We start from the raw sequence: 16,059 nt of genomic DNA on the forward strand, positions 1-16,059 counted from the left end.
CTTGTATGTTAAATTATTAGAATTAAAGCCTTTTTCCCTATTTCCTCCAATTTAATTGCAACCTGTTCGGCAATACCAGAAAACGCTGGCTCTTTCTTGCTGAGTTTTTTATCCTCTTGCAACCACAAAACTTCATCGCTTGTTTGTATTTCGGTAAAACATTTTCAGGTATATTTGGTGGTTGCCCAAAAATGGGGCGGTCCACAGCACATCTTGATTTTATTCCCCATGGTCTTGGTTTATCTATTTAAAAATCTTTCATTTACAAACAACAATAATAACAAAGTAAGGCTCGCACCAAACATAAGTGAAAAAACTCACTTACGGACTCACGAAGCAGGACATTTCAAAGTGGTTGGGGAGACTGAAAAAAACAAATAAAACTTTAAATATAGTTTAAATTTGTAATTGACAACATTTTAAGTTTTCTTTAATTGATCTTAGATCGAGTTAGCACATATTTTATTCCAAATAATATAAATTAAAATTTTCATAAAAATCAGATATTTAATAAAATTCAAGGTCGTTGGGGGGACAGAAAATTCGCTTAGAAAATAAATTAAAAATACTAATATGCTGAAAAGTAACACTAGCAACTTTTTCACGCTATTAGATAAAACATTTCCAACTTTTATTTTTTCGATTCACCCTAACTGTACATTACATTTTGTTTTGATTTCGTTACTCCTTAATCGGATTCTCAGCGTGTTTCTGTAATTCTTCTAAGTATATTCTCATTTCTGATATTTCCAGCACTATCTGTGTTTTGGCTGTGCCTTATACAGGGTGTCCAGAAACTCTACCGACAAACGAAGACAGGATATTTTTTAGATAATTTTAAGATAATTTAACCCAATTCACCTAGTCCGAAAATGCTTCCTAAGGGAGCTAGAGCTCTTTGAAGATGGCGTCATGTAATTAGTTTTTCTTAAATAACTCCAGAACGCTTCTATTTAGAAAAACGAAAATTGGTATGCATATTTACTTTCCAGAAATGAATCCATTCCATCTATTGTGAATTTCTAGTACCGGTCATAGGCGTCCGTTTTGGGTAGGGCAACGGTTATTTTATCGCATAACTTTTTTGTCTTTAACTTTTAAGCATTTTTGTCACTGGATTATTAAATTGTGAGGTATTGTAGTACTAAAAGGTACTCTTGCTTTAAGTCGGTAGGACACACCGTTTTCTAGAAAAATGGATTTGAAAGTTTTTCGTTTTGGGAATTTAAAATTTTCCAAAAAAAACGATATATTTTACTAACTTAAAGCAAGAGTAACTTTTATTACTCGAATACCCCATAATTTAATAATCTAGTGTCAAAAATGCTTAAAAATTAAGGACAAAAAAGTTACGCTATAAAATAACTGTTGACCTACCCAAAACGGACGCCTATGACCGGTACTAGAAATTCGCAATTAATTAAATCGATTTATCTCTGGAATATAAATAAATGTACCAGTTTTCGTCTTTCTAAAAAGGTTTTTTTGGAATTTTTTTTTGAAATTTAAAGAACGAAAAATTTTCAAATCGATTTTTCTAGAAAACGGTGTGTCCTACCGACTTAAAACAAGAGTACCTTTTAGCACTAGAGTACCTCACAATTTAATAATGCAGTGTTAAAAATGCTTAAAAATTAAAGACAAAAAAGTTATGCGATAAAATAACCGTTGCCCTGCCCAAAACGGACGCCTATGATCGGTACTAAAAATTCGCAAAGGATGGAATAGATTTATCTCTGGAAGATAAATACGCGTACCAATTTTTGTTTTTCTAAATAGTAGCGTTCTGGAGGTATTTAAGAAAAACTCATTACAAGACGCCATCTTCAAAGAGCTCTAGCTCCCTTAGGAAGCATTTTCGGACTAAGTGAATAGGGTTAAATTGTCTTAGAATTATTTAAAGAATCTTCTGTCTTCGTTTGTCGGTAGAGTTTCTGGACACCCTGTATATGCCTTCTAGATTCTTGATAGGCCATAATTTTTTCCAGTTCTGTCTGTCGTGCGCTTCCTGCAACCAATTCTCAGCAACCCTTTTAACGTCGTCTGTCCATCGTGTAGGTGGTCTACCTCTACTTCTTCTGTCTGCTTGTGGTCTTCACACTGTAATTTTTTGGGTCCACCTCCCGTCCATGATTCTGGCTACATAGCCCGCCCAACTTCACTTCAGTCATGTTATTGACTCTATGACATCTGTGACTCCTGTCCTTTTTCTGATTTCCTTGTTTCTAACCCTGTCTCTGAGAGTCAGTACAAGTAGTGACCGTTCCATTCTTCTTTGGGCCAGTCTAAGTTTGGTCGCTGTTGTAAAGGATTTATATTAGCATCCATATTTAATCGCTTTAATTTTTAAAAGTCTTAAAGTAAATATTACATTCATTCATGTTTTGATTTCGTAAGTAGGTGGCATCGATTTATGTAATCTAGGTCACACATAGGGAAAAAAGCAATTCGACAAAAATACTGTTATTAGTAATTCACGGTCACCTTAGACAAATATAAAATCATAACAAACAAATACAATTTAGATTTGTATACGTAAAAAGGCATGAGAGATTATTCATTATTCAGAAACAGACTTAGTTAGAGTCCAGACGGGGTAACAACCATCCAACACCAAATAGTTACTGTCATTACGTAGTGCGTTAGTAAATATATTCAAATACATAGTGTTTCAAGTTAATCAACCCCATCACCGGTGGTGGTAGGGTGGCAACCACCATACTGTGTTGACTTGTTGATCAGATGAATATGTCCTTACATTACGGACGATGGATTACTCCAGCAGTTTTTTATGTTCAGTTCCTCATGACTAACCCTGTACATTTATCAAGATTCGTGAATATCTCTGATAATGATTAATACATAATTGTGGCCTCAGATCGTATGTTCTTGTCAATATTTGCCATAAGATTCTATTTAACGATAATAGTGGTTATATTTCAAAATGGCCGTTTATTTTTCCTGTCGAAATTGATACATCGGTAACCTACAACCACGTAGCATTAGTTTTCCATTACTTCGATCGTTTAATCATTTAATTTGACAGTCCCACTCTTCTGCTAAATTATATATTATATTGATCGATAGTCTATTAACAATTGAAGGAACATTCTTCGAAATTGCGATTATTTTTCAAAACCTACAATTTGTTCAGTTCAACGGCCAAGATTGGATTATTTGCTTAGTCCCTAATAAATTTTAATCAGATTGGGACTGGATTTAGCAATCGTGTAATAAAAAGCTAATATTTGAATACATTTTGTTTTATAAATTGATTATTGAGTAATTTGTTACATTTGAGGATAAAGGAATTAAAGAAATACAGTCAGTAAATTGCTTAAATTATAATAAGTGTGTTATTGCCTATACCTTAATTAATGCGTACAACTGATATTTACAAGAGAATCCTCTAATTTTATGTTTTTTGAGGGTTTTATATACCTATATCATTTAGTGTGACAAATGTGATAAAAAACTAAAAGTTGTCCAAAAAAGGAAATTAAAATCTAAACCAGTAGCGTACTAAATCAACTAATGGAGCAGTTAAATCTAATTTAAAGTTTGAAAGTTTTTTTAAAGAAATAAAATGAAGTATTAGATCAGCCTCTTGTTATTTGCCACAGATATTCAAGTTTTCTCTTTTTTATCAACTTCGTCAAGTCACCTTCGCCTTGACCTATTTTGTTTATAAGACTACTATGTTTAAAATAAGTTGAGCCCATGACATTTTGAGCATTCTACGATATGACCACATGTAGAAGGCTTGTAATGTGTTCATCATATTATGTAACATTCATGATTCAGGTTTTACATCCATAATATAGTAATACAGGATACACGTAACATTTTAGGAACTTGATTCTTAGTAGTAAGTTCAGCTGAGAATTGCACAGTATATAGATGTAAGTTTCATAAATGCTCCTCTTGCAATTTCTATACGAGCTTTAATTTTTTCATTAGGATTTAGTGTCTCGTTTATCCAATATCCTAGATATTTAAAATGGTTAACTTTTGTAATTGGTTCATTGATGACAATTAGTTGCATAGGGCCAACGTCTTGTTTACTAACCACAAATAACGTTTTCTGTGATGTATTTTTGCCAAGTCCATTATTGGAGCATTCTCTAATGAGTCGATCTGTAAGGAATTGAAGATCTTCGATACTCTCAGCCAAGAGCGGTTTGTTATCTGCATATATATGATGTTGTTTATAGTTTCTCCCCCAATTCAAACTCCACATTGCCCTTCCAAGTCTTCGTTAAATATTCTTCTAATACATGTTAAACAAAGTTGGAGATAACACACAACCCTGTTGACACCTCTTTCAATGCAAATTTTGTCTGTTTCTTTGTTGTCTACAAGAATAAAAGCTTCTTGATTCCAATATAGATGTAAAAGTTTCAGATATTTATTATCTATATCAAATTATACCAGTAGCATTTTAGCCCATTAATGTTATGTCCAACATTAATAAATACATTACAATTATTTTTCGCTTTTTACTTTAGTGAAAAGAATTAGAGCAATTGTTTTTCTTTCCAAGAAATTACATTGTAGTATAATTACTTTGTTAAACAAAAGACACGTTTTAAAAGCTTAAGTTTCTATTTACATTAACATCAAAAACATTGTCATTGAAAACCAAGCAATTGTTCTAAATTAAACCTTTTTCAAGCGCCATTCGCTATCACTTTCAAGAGAAAGCCGGTCCATTATCTTCTAAACAACCTGCACGTCGGTCGTGTCGTGTCGTAGTGTTAAATTTCGTGTAAAATTCCTCGGGTTCTTAAAAGAAATCTGGCCGACGAATGTCTCCGACTCCGACTAGCTGCCGGTATTGTTTCAAGCCCTGTTTCAGTTATTTCTTGTTTTCACGGTCAATTTACACAACGGGCGCAATCCGCATTAACTTTAATCTTTCTATCGACTGTTCCCTTTTTCCATTTCCATTTTGCCTTTGTCCCGTTCTCACGAACGTCCTATTCCTATTAGGCCTGTCCCTCAACGAAGATCGGGAAGAGGTTTGTCTACGATCGATCCTGCATCAACAAACTACAGTTCCACTTTTAGTGCTGTTATGCTGTTTCACATTATAAGAATTTAAACGTGCGAGGGTTAAAACGCACGACGACATTCCAATGGTGGCGCATGTTGTGACATTAACAAGGAACAAGGTGGACAAATAAAAGAAGGCAAAGCCCTAAAGTTGGGTGCCATAAATATGTGTGGCAATAAAATGGAAAGAAGAAGAAGTTGTCAACACATAAGGGATGAACGAAGGCTCCGTTGCTCAGAATCGGGTAGATATGTGGGTGTGGTTCTTTACATTTTCTTATTAGCTGGGAAATAGAGACAAAAAATAGACAAACACAAAAAAAGGGGCAAATAGCTACTAGAGCTAAACTAGGACAAAATGGACAAAAAAATTTAATAAAAAAATTAATCAATATAAAGCCGAAAGGGCGCCACTTTGATCTTTTAGTTTTGAAAGGGAAGACAAAGAAAAACTCTTTAAATAAACCAAACAAATTAAAAGGTAACTAAATAAAAATAATCATTTCAAGATAAATATAAATTCATATAAAGATATGTAATAAAGATAAAAAAGATAAATAAAACCTACCTTATTATTTCTCACTCAGTTGACCAGAGAGAAGGGAGATGGATAATTAGTAACAAGCCAACATGATTAAAAATTAATGCTATTTATTAAACAAACAAAATTATTAAAAAAAGAAATTAAGGTTGACCTCTTTCTGGTTTTACATTTTTTTATTTTAAGAGGTATTGTCCACAAATACAAATAAATACAATATTAAGTAGGTACCTTTGTGTCTATGCTTTAATGTTCTGCAGCTTCCAACGCAAAGTCCAGATATACGGTCGTAGCACTTTTCACTTTACTACTACAAAAATACAATACTGATGTGGTACAATCTCGAATTTACAGGAGTATTTAGTTTGAAAAGTTCAGCAATGCTTTACTTGTTTTTGTAACTTATATAACTTGTTGTGACGTAAAAACACGACTTTATTTCATCATGATTATTAATAAGAACTGCTTGACCAATATGAAATGTGTTCCAAAAGGAACAGGGGCGTCCTCCAGACCGAAATGAAGGTCGTTGACTACCGACCATCAAACTTTGTAGCTAAATCGACGATCTCCATAATTGCACCTAAGTGCAAACTCTCCCAGTGTTTTACGAAGACATCACTGGACACTGCACAATCAGAAGTTCGACCTCTCTACATCGTTGGCTGATCGATAATCATCATCCTAGCTACCTCCTCAACGCTCCTACCCCAGAAAACATACCACCTTTCCTCCAGCTCACACTCATGATCCGATCAACCAATCAAGAAAATATTGTCCTTTTCATGACAAAATAATTGACGAATCCAAAACCAATTACAGAAACAAGAACAGCCCTGAAAAGCACCATCTCTCCCAAATATATCATAAAACGTTAGTCCAGCCAATCAAAAATGAGATACCGTGATTTCAGATGACAAATATTAACCAATGCTAAGTCCTGTTGTTTTGCATGACACAATGTTTAGCAAATCAGAACAGAATACGATGATTTATATTTTTGCGTCGTCATTCTTTTTCGTTAAATCCTGAGTATGCGACTATTAGTTTGGAAAATAAATAAGTTTTAAAGTGTTTACATTTGCAAGATGTTTCCATTAGATCACGCCAAAAGATTGATCATAATTCATTCCTAATTAAGCTGACTTAAGTAATAAGAACAACAAACAGGGCTATTAGATAACTTCGATCAATTTCTCAATGTTTACTTTGGATGCGAGTTGACACGGAAAACGAATTAACTCTAAAGAGAACCTTAAAGTCGATCATATTTATGGTGAACAATAATGACCCACTCAAAGTTCAGTCGTATTTTTTTTACCGCAAGGGAACAGACACTTGTGTAAACACCTAAATTTTCGAATAGTCCATATCGCATAAACATTTTATGAAATGGAACTCGAGTGTTTTTTTTTACCTCGAAGAGCCTTTTATCTTTGAGACTGTAAGAAAAATGACACATAAATCAATCTACGCTAAAGCGTAGAAACATTAGGATTCTACTTAGGAATTTTTGACGGCGTAATTTTTTAACGAATATTACGTGTATGATATACAGGGTAAAATGAAAGACAATGTTTTCTGCAACAGCTGAAAGCTAATAAAAAATTGAAGTGTTTTCGTATCGTTACAATGTAATCATATGGAGCCTTTCTCACTAGACGGTGGTCGGAACGTTCGGTGAAGTCGCCGTGTTTATGCCGTCCCTCGCTTACAACAACAGACGGCAGCCGTGCCGTCTTTACGCACCCAGTCTCATAGCAGACTTAATGCGCATCCTTTCATAATATGATACTGTCGTTCAGTCGCACGAAGGTAGTTTCTTTGGTTGTTTGGTACATTATTTTCATTTACACTTTGTGGCTGTTTGAAGTAGGTGCATATATTTTATATTATGATGTCTCAAATTGATAGTGAAATATTAATAACATTAATTGAAGCGAGACCTGTTCATTGGGACAAAACAATAGAAATATACAGTGAGCACGTAAAGGTTGGAATAAATTCATTTTCTCGAGAATGGACGATTTTGGAAAGAAATCCCGAAACTGGTCAATTTTTATTTTTAAATTACGACTTTTAGTCATATATATCTTACTAGTGACGTCACCCATATGGGCGTGATGACGTCATCGATGATTTTTTTAAATGAAAATATGGGTCGTGTGATAGCTCATTTGAAAGGTAATTCAATTCTCTATTCAGTATTATAAACATTAACTTAATTATTTATACAGGGTGTCCAAAAAAATTTTGAAATAAATTGATTGACATAAAAAGAAGAATGTGTGTAATTTATTTAATTCAAAATACATTTTAATCAGAAAACAGGAAAAAATGTTTATTTGTATGTATGTAAAATGTGTAACAGTTTGAAGATTTAATTAGGGCGAAAAGCAATGACTATTTTTCAAATAAATAAACATTTTTTTCTGTTTTCTTAGAGAAGTAAAATGTATTTCGAATTAAATAAATTATATACATTCTTCTTTTTATGTCAATAAATTTAATAAAAAATTTTTGTTTGACACTCTGTATAAATAATTATGTTAATGTTTGTATTACTGAATAGAGAATTGAATTACCTTTGAAATGATCTATCACATGACCCCTATTCTCATTTAAAGAAATAATCAATGACGCCATCACGCCCAGATGGGTGACGTCACTAGTATGATATATATGCCAAAAAAGTCGTAATTTTAAATAAAAATTCACCTGTTTCGGGATTTTTTTCCAAAATTGTCCATTCTCGAGAAAATGAATTTATTTCAACCTTTACGTGCTCACTGTACAATAAAGATAGAAACTTAACGAGAAATGCTTGGAATGGTTTATGTAGTGTACTTAACAGTGCACGAATTAATTTGAATTAATTAATTTGACGAATTAGGTGATAAAGAAAAAACACATTTTATAAGTACAGCAAAATTAATTATATGTTACTGATAACAACAGTAATTAAAACTGCTAAGTATATTATAATAAACTTTATTTTACATAATCAACTATTTTCAATGGGAAATAAGCCACAATTTTACCAAAAAAATTATTTTATTAACGTTTCGACGTTAATAAAATTTTTATAAAAATAACGTTTCGACACTAGGGTGGGCCGAAAAAATTTTTTTTGGAAATTTTAGTTGGCATAGTAGAAAAAAGTTGAAAAATGGGTCGACAATTAAACTTATTTTTTTTTAATTTTTTCTTTCAAAAAAGAGCCGCGCCCCAGGGGGCTGAAAAAAAAAATTTTTTTAACAATATTTTTTTAATTTGGTATAGCAAAAAACTAGAAGATATTAATTCACTTATAATGTGGAAAAAATTTAGTTAAATTTTTTTAATATTTAGCCGCGCCCCTGGAGCTTTGAAGAATTTGATTAATACTTTTGAATATTTAGCCGCACCGCCCCTGTGCAATTCGCCTAAGTTGGCGACCGGAAATAGGAATATAATACGAGACAGACATCAGTTTGTCTTAGACTGTTGTTAGAACATGGTATTGTTCATTAAAGGCATTTTTTTACCGCGAGAACTGAGAACGTTACGCCGTGTTGTGTCATCGTATCCAGGACTGCCTTTGTTTATTCAATCAGTTAGTGATAAGTGATAAATTACATAAAATATCCGTGCAAAAAAACATTGGTCGTGTTATAGTGCAATTTGGACACATAACATAAACATGGATAAAGTTAAAACTAGGAAAACAGACATTTGCCCAATATTTGGCTTTTCTTCCGACTTAGAATGTAAAAATTGTTTGCCGACCAAAGAGGATGTGTTTCGATGTTATTTATTTACAAGAGAACAGATCAAGGGAAATTCGAGCAAGCAGCCGCCTGAGTGGGAAGTTGCGAAACTGGTTGCCAATAAAATAGAAGCTATATGGAAACTTGCTTCACTTCCAACAGTTGGTTCCAAACGCGTCATAGCCATGATAATAGCATATCATAAGAAATATCGCAACCTAAGAAAACCCCTAAAAACACGAAAATCGCCATCTTTTTTACAAAAAGTGCAAAATTTCAAACTGGACTCTAAAAAATTATTTGACATTTCTTCATGTAAATGCAGTGATTTTAAATTTTGTAAATGTGAAAAACTCTATAAAGTGCCTTTGTTAGAACAAGGGTTTTTAAAGGATCAGAGGAATGATAGAAAAATGCGAATTGCTGGAGTAGATAAGTTAAATACTGAAAAAAATAAAAAAAGGGAAGAAAGGCTTCTTAAACTTTCAATACCTTCGACAAGTAGTCAAAAGATTGATTCCAACTCATGTAGAGGCGAAACCGAAAGTGAAATTTCCTCCAGCGAAGAAGACTTTACCAAAGATGAAGACTTTAAGTGGTCATATTCTCTAGAAGAGCCACAGGAGAAAAATTCACTAACGAAAACATCCAACCAACTCAGAGTTGCATTACCAAATGTTGCTCAGATTGCCGATATGACTGGTGCATCAAATCGAACAGTAGCCAAAATTGCAACAGCTACATTGGAAGATTTTGGACTTGTCACGTCAGATAATCTAATTAATGTAGTGGATAAAAATAAGGTTCGTCGAGAATTACAAAAAAGAAGAAAACACTTACAAGAAAATGCTACCAAACAAAGAAAAGACATTGAAGCTATTTACTTTGATGGTAGAAAAGATCAAACAATGAAGCTAGTTGAAGGCCGCCGTAACATTGAACAAGAGGAACATGTAGCCTTATTAGAGGAGCCGGGAAGCAAATATTTTGGTCACCTATCAATAAATCCACCAGCAAACGCTGCCAACATAGCGAAAAATATTTTATCTTATATGAAGGAAAATTTCGTTAACCCAAGAAACCTTAAAGCAATAGGCTGCGATGGCACGAACGTCAACACTGGCTGGAAGGGCGGTGTAATTAGAACAATTGAGGTTCAAATTGGAAAGCCACTTCAATGGGTTGTTTGTTTGCTACATGCAAATGAGTTACCCCTACGTCACTTGCTCCATCACTTTGATGGACAAACGAAAGGACCAAACTCGTTTTCGGGACCAATTGGTTTATTGCTGGCATCATGCGAAACCAAACCCATCCAAAAGTTTGAGTCAATTGATATCGTATTACCTGAAGTTGACAAAAATAGTTTAAGCACAGATCAGAGATATCTATATCAGATTTGTTGTGCAATTAAAAATGGTTTTTGTTCTGAAGCTTTATCTAAAAGAGATCCTGGAAAAATCAATCATGCGCGGTGGTTAACCACAGCCAACCGACTACTGCGCTTGTATGTAGCCACAACTAATCCTTCCCAGAATTTTCTTCTTTTAGTTGAGTTTATTACGAAAGTTTACGCACCTATGTGGTTTAACATAAAATCGCGTCCTTCAATTGAATATGGCTCCATACATTTATGGGAAACCATAAATAAATCAAGACACCTTCCTGAAGAAGTGAAAATAATTATAGATAAAGTGATTCAAACTAACGCTTATTTTGCCCATCCGGAGAATATATTGACAGCTATGATTGCCGACGAAAGAAGTCATATTAGAGAACTTGGTTTTCGACGCATATTAAAGGCTAGAACTAGAGATCAACCAGAAAAAGTTCGTGTTTTTAAAATCCCTGCCATAAATTGGAATGACGAGAATTATAGTGAGCTAATTAATTGGAATGAATGCTTTTTAACAGAGCCCCCGCTAACGATGGATTTTAAAAATGAAGAACTGCTAGCAGCTATTAAAAATAGGTCGTTTTTAAATATAAGCAAATTACCAAGTCACACTCAAGCCGTTGAGCGATGTATAAAGATTGTAACAGAGGCATCTAGCAAAGTTTGTGGTCACTCGGCTAGGGACGGATTTATAAGAGTTAGACTAGAGGCAAGACAGAACTTACCTACATTCGAGAATAAGTCACAATATGTTACAGCTAAAAAGGTAAGAACATCAAATAATTAACTTTTACTTTACTACATATTATTAAATTTAGATTTACAACATAACATTTCAGGGAGGGAGGCGGGTGCAACTCGACATGCAGCCACCTCCCCGTGGTGAGTTGTGGGTTGAATAAATGATGATAAAAATAGAATGTTATTGCAAAATTTAAATAAATCATCATTTTTTCAAGCGAAGAGCTGCATATTTCGAATTTTTTATTCAAGTGCATTTTTCAAAACGCCAGGGGCGCGGTTAAATATTAAAATAATTTGACCAAATTTTTTTCTCATCATAAATGGGCTTATATCTTTTAGTTTTATGCTATACCAAATCAAAAAAAAAAAAATTCAGAAAAAAATTTTTTTTGACCCCTTGGGGCGGGGCTAAATTTTTTTTAATTAAAATAAAAAAAAACTGTTTGATTGTCTGCCCATTTTGCAACTTTTTTTTACTATACCAACTTCATTTTCCAAAAAAAAATTTTTCTTCCCTTTTTCGGCCCACCCTATTCGACACCCGACTTCGTCCTCGAAACGTTAATAAAATCATTTTTTTGGTAAAATTGTGGCTTATTTCCCATTTAAAATAGTTGATTATAAAAATGCCACAAGAAAATAGCTTCAGAACAACATTTATTTTACATAGTTGCAATTAACGTTGAGGGTGTTCCATCAATATGTGTGAATATAAAAATATATAAATCGTATCTTTTTATGTTAATAGGATGGACCCAATGAATTCGGTTCCTCTTATTTCTCTTTCTTCGACGATAAAGTAAACACAACGCTATAATTTGATTTCGCTCCATATAAAATATACCTTTTATTCTACGAAATTATATTTAGTTTTATAGGGTAAAATACTCGTTCAAAACTAGAGTAGGGCGGCGGTCACGTCTTGTGTGAAATTATCTAAAAACAACATTTAAAACGAGGGGAACAACATTTAAAAATAAATGGATGGCAGAGGGTCTTTTAAATTCTGTACATGAAAAACATAGATTGTAATGTTCTGAAGTTGTTTCCTTGTGGAATTTTTATAATAAACTAGTCTAAATGGCAAATAAACCACAATTTAACTAAAAAAAAAATAATTTTATTAACGTTTCGACTCCCAAATCGGATGTCGAAACGTTAATAAAATCATTTTTTTAGTTCAATTGTGGCTTATTTCTCATTCAGAATAGTTTATTAAATAGACTGTATGAGCTAATTAGATGAGCTAATCCAAGATCCCACAAATAACTTAGTAGAACAACGATTATAAAAACAAATTAGAGCTTTTAATTAAAAACATAAGAAATAATAACTGACAAAATAGAAATTGCAAATGAATTAAATACGCATACAGTACATTAGGACAAAAGTATGGACAAAAAATACCCATTTGTAATGATACATCGTAATGATACATATCCGACATCGTATCATGTACCTACCTCAGCCACAAAGTGTAAATAAAAATAATATACCAAACAACACAGCAAAATATCTTCGTGCGACTCAATTCTTATTGTGTGAAAAGGATAGGTGCGTCAAAACTATCGCACGAGAAAACCTTCCCACGTTCAAAATTCTTATAAATGTGAAACAGCACTTAGGCTGTTTTAAAAGTTATTAACCCTTAACCACTAACATGCGGTATATCATACCGCGCCGAAAATATATTTTGTTGTAAAGCTTGTTTTATAAAAGATTCCTAGAACACCATCTGTATACCTTCAAGTGCTGTGTAATTATACGCACTGGCGAAGCGTCCAGGTAACCACTGTTACCATTGGTAACAGTTAAAAATCTTGCAAATAAATATTTTATGACTACTGTGAAATAATTCCATTTAAATTTTTACCAATATAAATCTATTATGTGTAATAGTACCTAATTCAGTAAATAGCCAACTACTCGTAGACACACGAAAATATTGGTTTATGTGACTCAGTTGCACTTTATTATATATACTCTGTTATTACCAGTCTCATTTGTGGTTACAATGGTTATATCCTCGCTGTCGCTCGGGGCCGGCTAGTGTCTGAAAATTTTGAATGAGCGACGGCGTAAGCGTGCTGTGTATATCAGTAGCCCTGTTACCAGATTTAAATTTGGTTACAGTACCTATAAAAAGTGTGCGTGCAGTTAACCATGGATGAGTGTCGCTGCGTAATCGATCAACTACTTGAAAAGTAATTCTCCTTGTATAATTTTGAAGAAAAAAAATGAGATTATTGAAAATGAAAGACCTATTTTAAACAATTTAAAAAAGGAATCAAAAAAGTAGTTTGATATTTTAAATTTAGTTGGTACAGTGAAAATCCTTGGTTATGTGGTTGCAAGAAAAATAGACTGTATTGTTGGCCATGTCTTATGGTTTCTACAGAAAAATGGGTGGACCAGATTCACGATTTAAATAGTTTTAGAGTTTTAAAAAGGAGATATGAAATTTCTCCGTTACCTACATGTAAGATGTATATCCAATTTGATTCAGTTTGGCAAAACAAGAATCGAAAGTTCTCTTAACCAAGCTTCTAACGCAATTATTGCTAAACATAATGAGTTTGTTAAAAAATAGATAGGTATATATCCTTAGCACACTTATAATAGATACCGTATGTTTTTTAGCCAAACTCTTGTTTAATCCAGTCTGATTTTTGGATGAGAGTTTAATGAAAGGTTTAAAAATCAATTGGAAGTTCTGTCCGACAAAATACATGGGACGTTTTCGTATTCTAACGTTCCAAATTTTTAACCTGTTCGACAATTAAAACTTCCCCTGTTCCAGTGTTCCCATACATCAAAGTTTGTCCGACGAGACACCGTTAAGTCATTAACACATTTTCTGCTTGCTATTAATCAACTTTTTTTTGGTACGCGGGACCCAGGCCTATGATACATACATACATATTAACAGAAACACTTACCTTAACAAAAACCTCGACTAACCAACTGAGAGACACAGAGAAGAACGGAGCGATCCATGGTAGAAATAACTCTACGAGACAAAATAAAAAACGAAGAAATCAGGAGAAGAACAAGGTGACTGACGTCATCGAAAGGATACCCAGACTAAAATGGACATGGGCAGGATACATAGCCAGGTTATTGGAATGAAGAGCAAGGAAGGAAAAATAAACGTTGGTAGACCACCTAGAGGATGGACTGACGATTTAACAAGGCTAAATAAAAACTCAATAAGAGTCGGTAAAAATCGCGAAGAAGAGACCTATGTTCAGCATTGTACTCTTGAAGCTGGATGATGGACTGCTCAACATTGTAAATAACAAAGATAGAATCTAAAATAACAAAAAAAATATGGGAATCCTTCTCTATGCTTTCACAAGAGAATCAACTATCAAAATGAGCATACTTTTTGTTGGTCAAAAACTTTTGCGGTTAAATTTTTTATTTTTAACTTCAAAGTTAAGTCTATATTTCCCTTTCTTTCATTTCTGTTTTCTTTAAAAGATTTTATATTTTAAAACCCCTAGAGCTTTCCAACTCTTGGTCGATTGTTTACCTACTGAACTCTTCGTCTTTTATGAAATACCTCCCCTTGGACCGGTCTACAATCTGATTCCCTCCAAATGAATACTTTCCATTTAGTGAAAGTCTTTGTTGTTGGCCGTTGTTTAATGGAAAATTCCCGTCCCCTTCCCGCCTCGCTGCTCACCTGGCGAGAAAATTTAATGGTAGCCTCTCGCCGACGCAGGGGCACTTATTCCACTTTTAAGTACCATTGCCTATTCACCGGTCCCGCTTTCTAATTTAAGTTTTGAATTTTTAATTACATCCAATTCTGCAGGCCGACCGATGGGGATCTCTTATTTCGGAAATTAATTAAAAGCGTACCTCAGAGGGTGAGGAAAAGAGCGAGGGACGTGAGAGTAAGGGCTGTGGAATCAATGCCTGCATTAATATGAAGTGGCGTTAATGAGACTGCACTGTTTTTTGGAGAATAGATAAAAGATAGTATAAAAAATGAGTTTTTTAAAGCTTGTCTAAAGCAGGTATCTTATTTTGATATTAAGAATTATACATTATAATTTATGGTTTTCCGATGCGTTGGAACAAACCTAATATTGTGTTAAGAGCTTCAACTTGATGAGCATAAAAATTCAGATCATCTCATTAGAATCTCTAGGTCGAAAGTTCGAATCATAGAGGATGACAATTTTTATGTAAAAAACAATTTGTGCTGTTATCTGTGCCGTTAGGCTCTTGGACATCTCTCTTTATGGTTACTACTTAGACACCTTACCTACTTCTCTGCTTGGCTGTCTTAGGTAAACACCTGGTTAGACCCTGAGTAGATGATCAATCAGTTTACTGATATCACGATGTATACTCTGTTTCTGGCGAGGTTGTGTTTCTGTTTTTGTTCTTACAAGCTTCATCCAACTTGTTTCTGGTGTTGAACTCCGTATTGGGACTGATCACCGCTCTACTGTAGGTCTATCACTAATGCCACTGATAGGTCGTCACTGATACCGTTTTCTTGACTTCATGGGTATGTTTTGCGAAGTTTAATCTTCTGTCAAGATGGACTAATAGGTACT

General features: G+C 33.7%; 2 protein-coding genes across 7 annotated transcripts in view; both read left to right on the forward strand.

Moving 5' to 3' along the window:
- Nucleotides 1–8,980, forward strand: part of LOC126885608 (uncharacterized) — a 126,240-nt gene extending 117,260 nt beyond the window's left edge. The window contains exon 4 of the mRNA XM_050652212.1: nucleotides 8,948–8,980. Coding sequence (XP_050508169.1) covers nucleotides 8,948–8,980 — 33 coding nt within the window. The remainder of the gene's footprint in view (nucleotides 1–8,947) is intronic.
- LOC114326119 (cadherin-87A) overlaps nucleotides 1–16,059 on the forward strand; it is a 1,008,603-nt gene that overhangs the window by 171,550 nt on the left and 820,994 nt on the right. The gene's annotated exons all lie outside the window — the stretch shown is intronic.

The sequence above is a fragment of the Diabrotica virgifera genome, chromosome 5 (assembly GCF_917563875.1).
Source record: "Diabrotica virgifera virgifera chromosome 5, PGI_DIABVI_V3a".
In the NCBI taxonomy this organism is placed as follows: Eukaryota; Metazoa; Arthropoda; class Insecta; order Coleoptera; family Chrysomelidae; genus Diabrotica; species Diabrotica virgifera.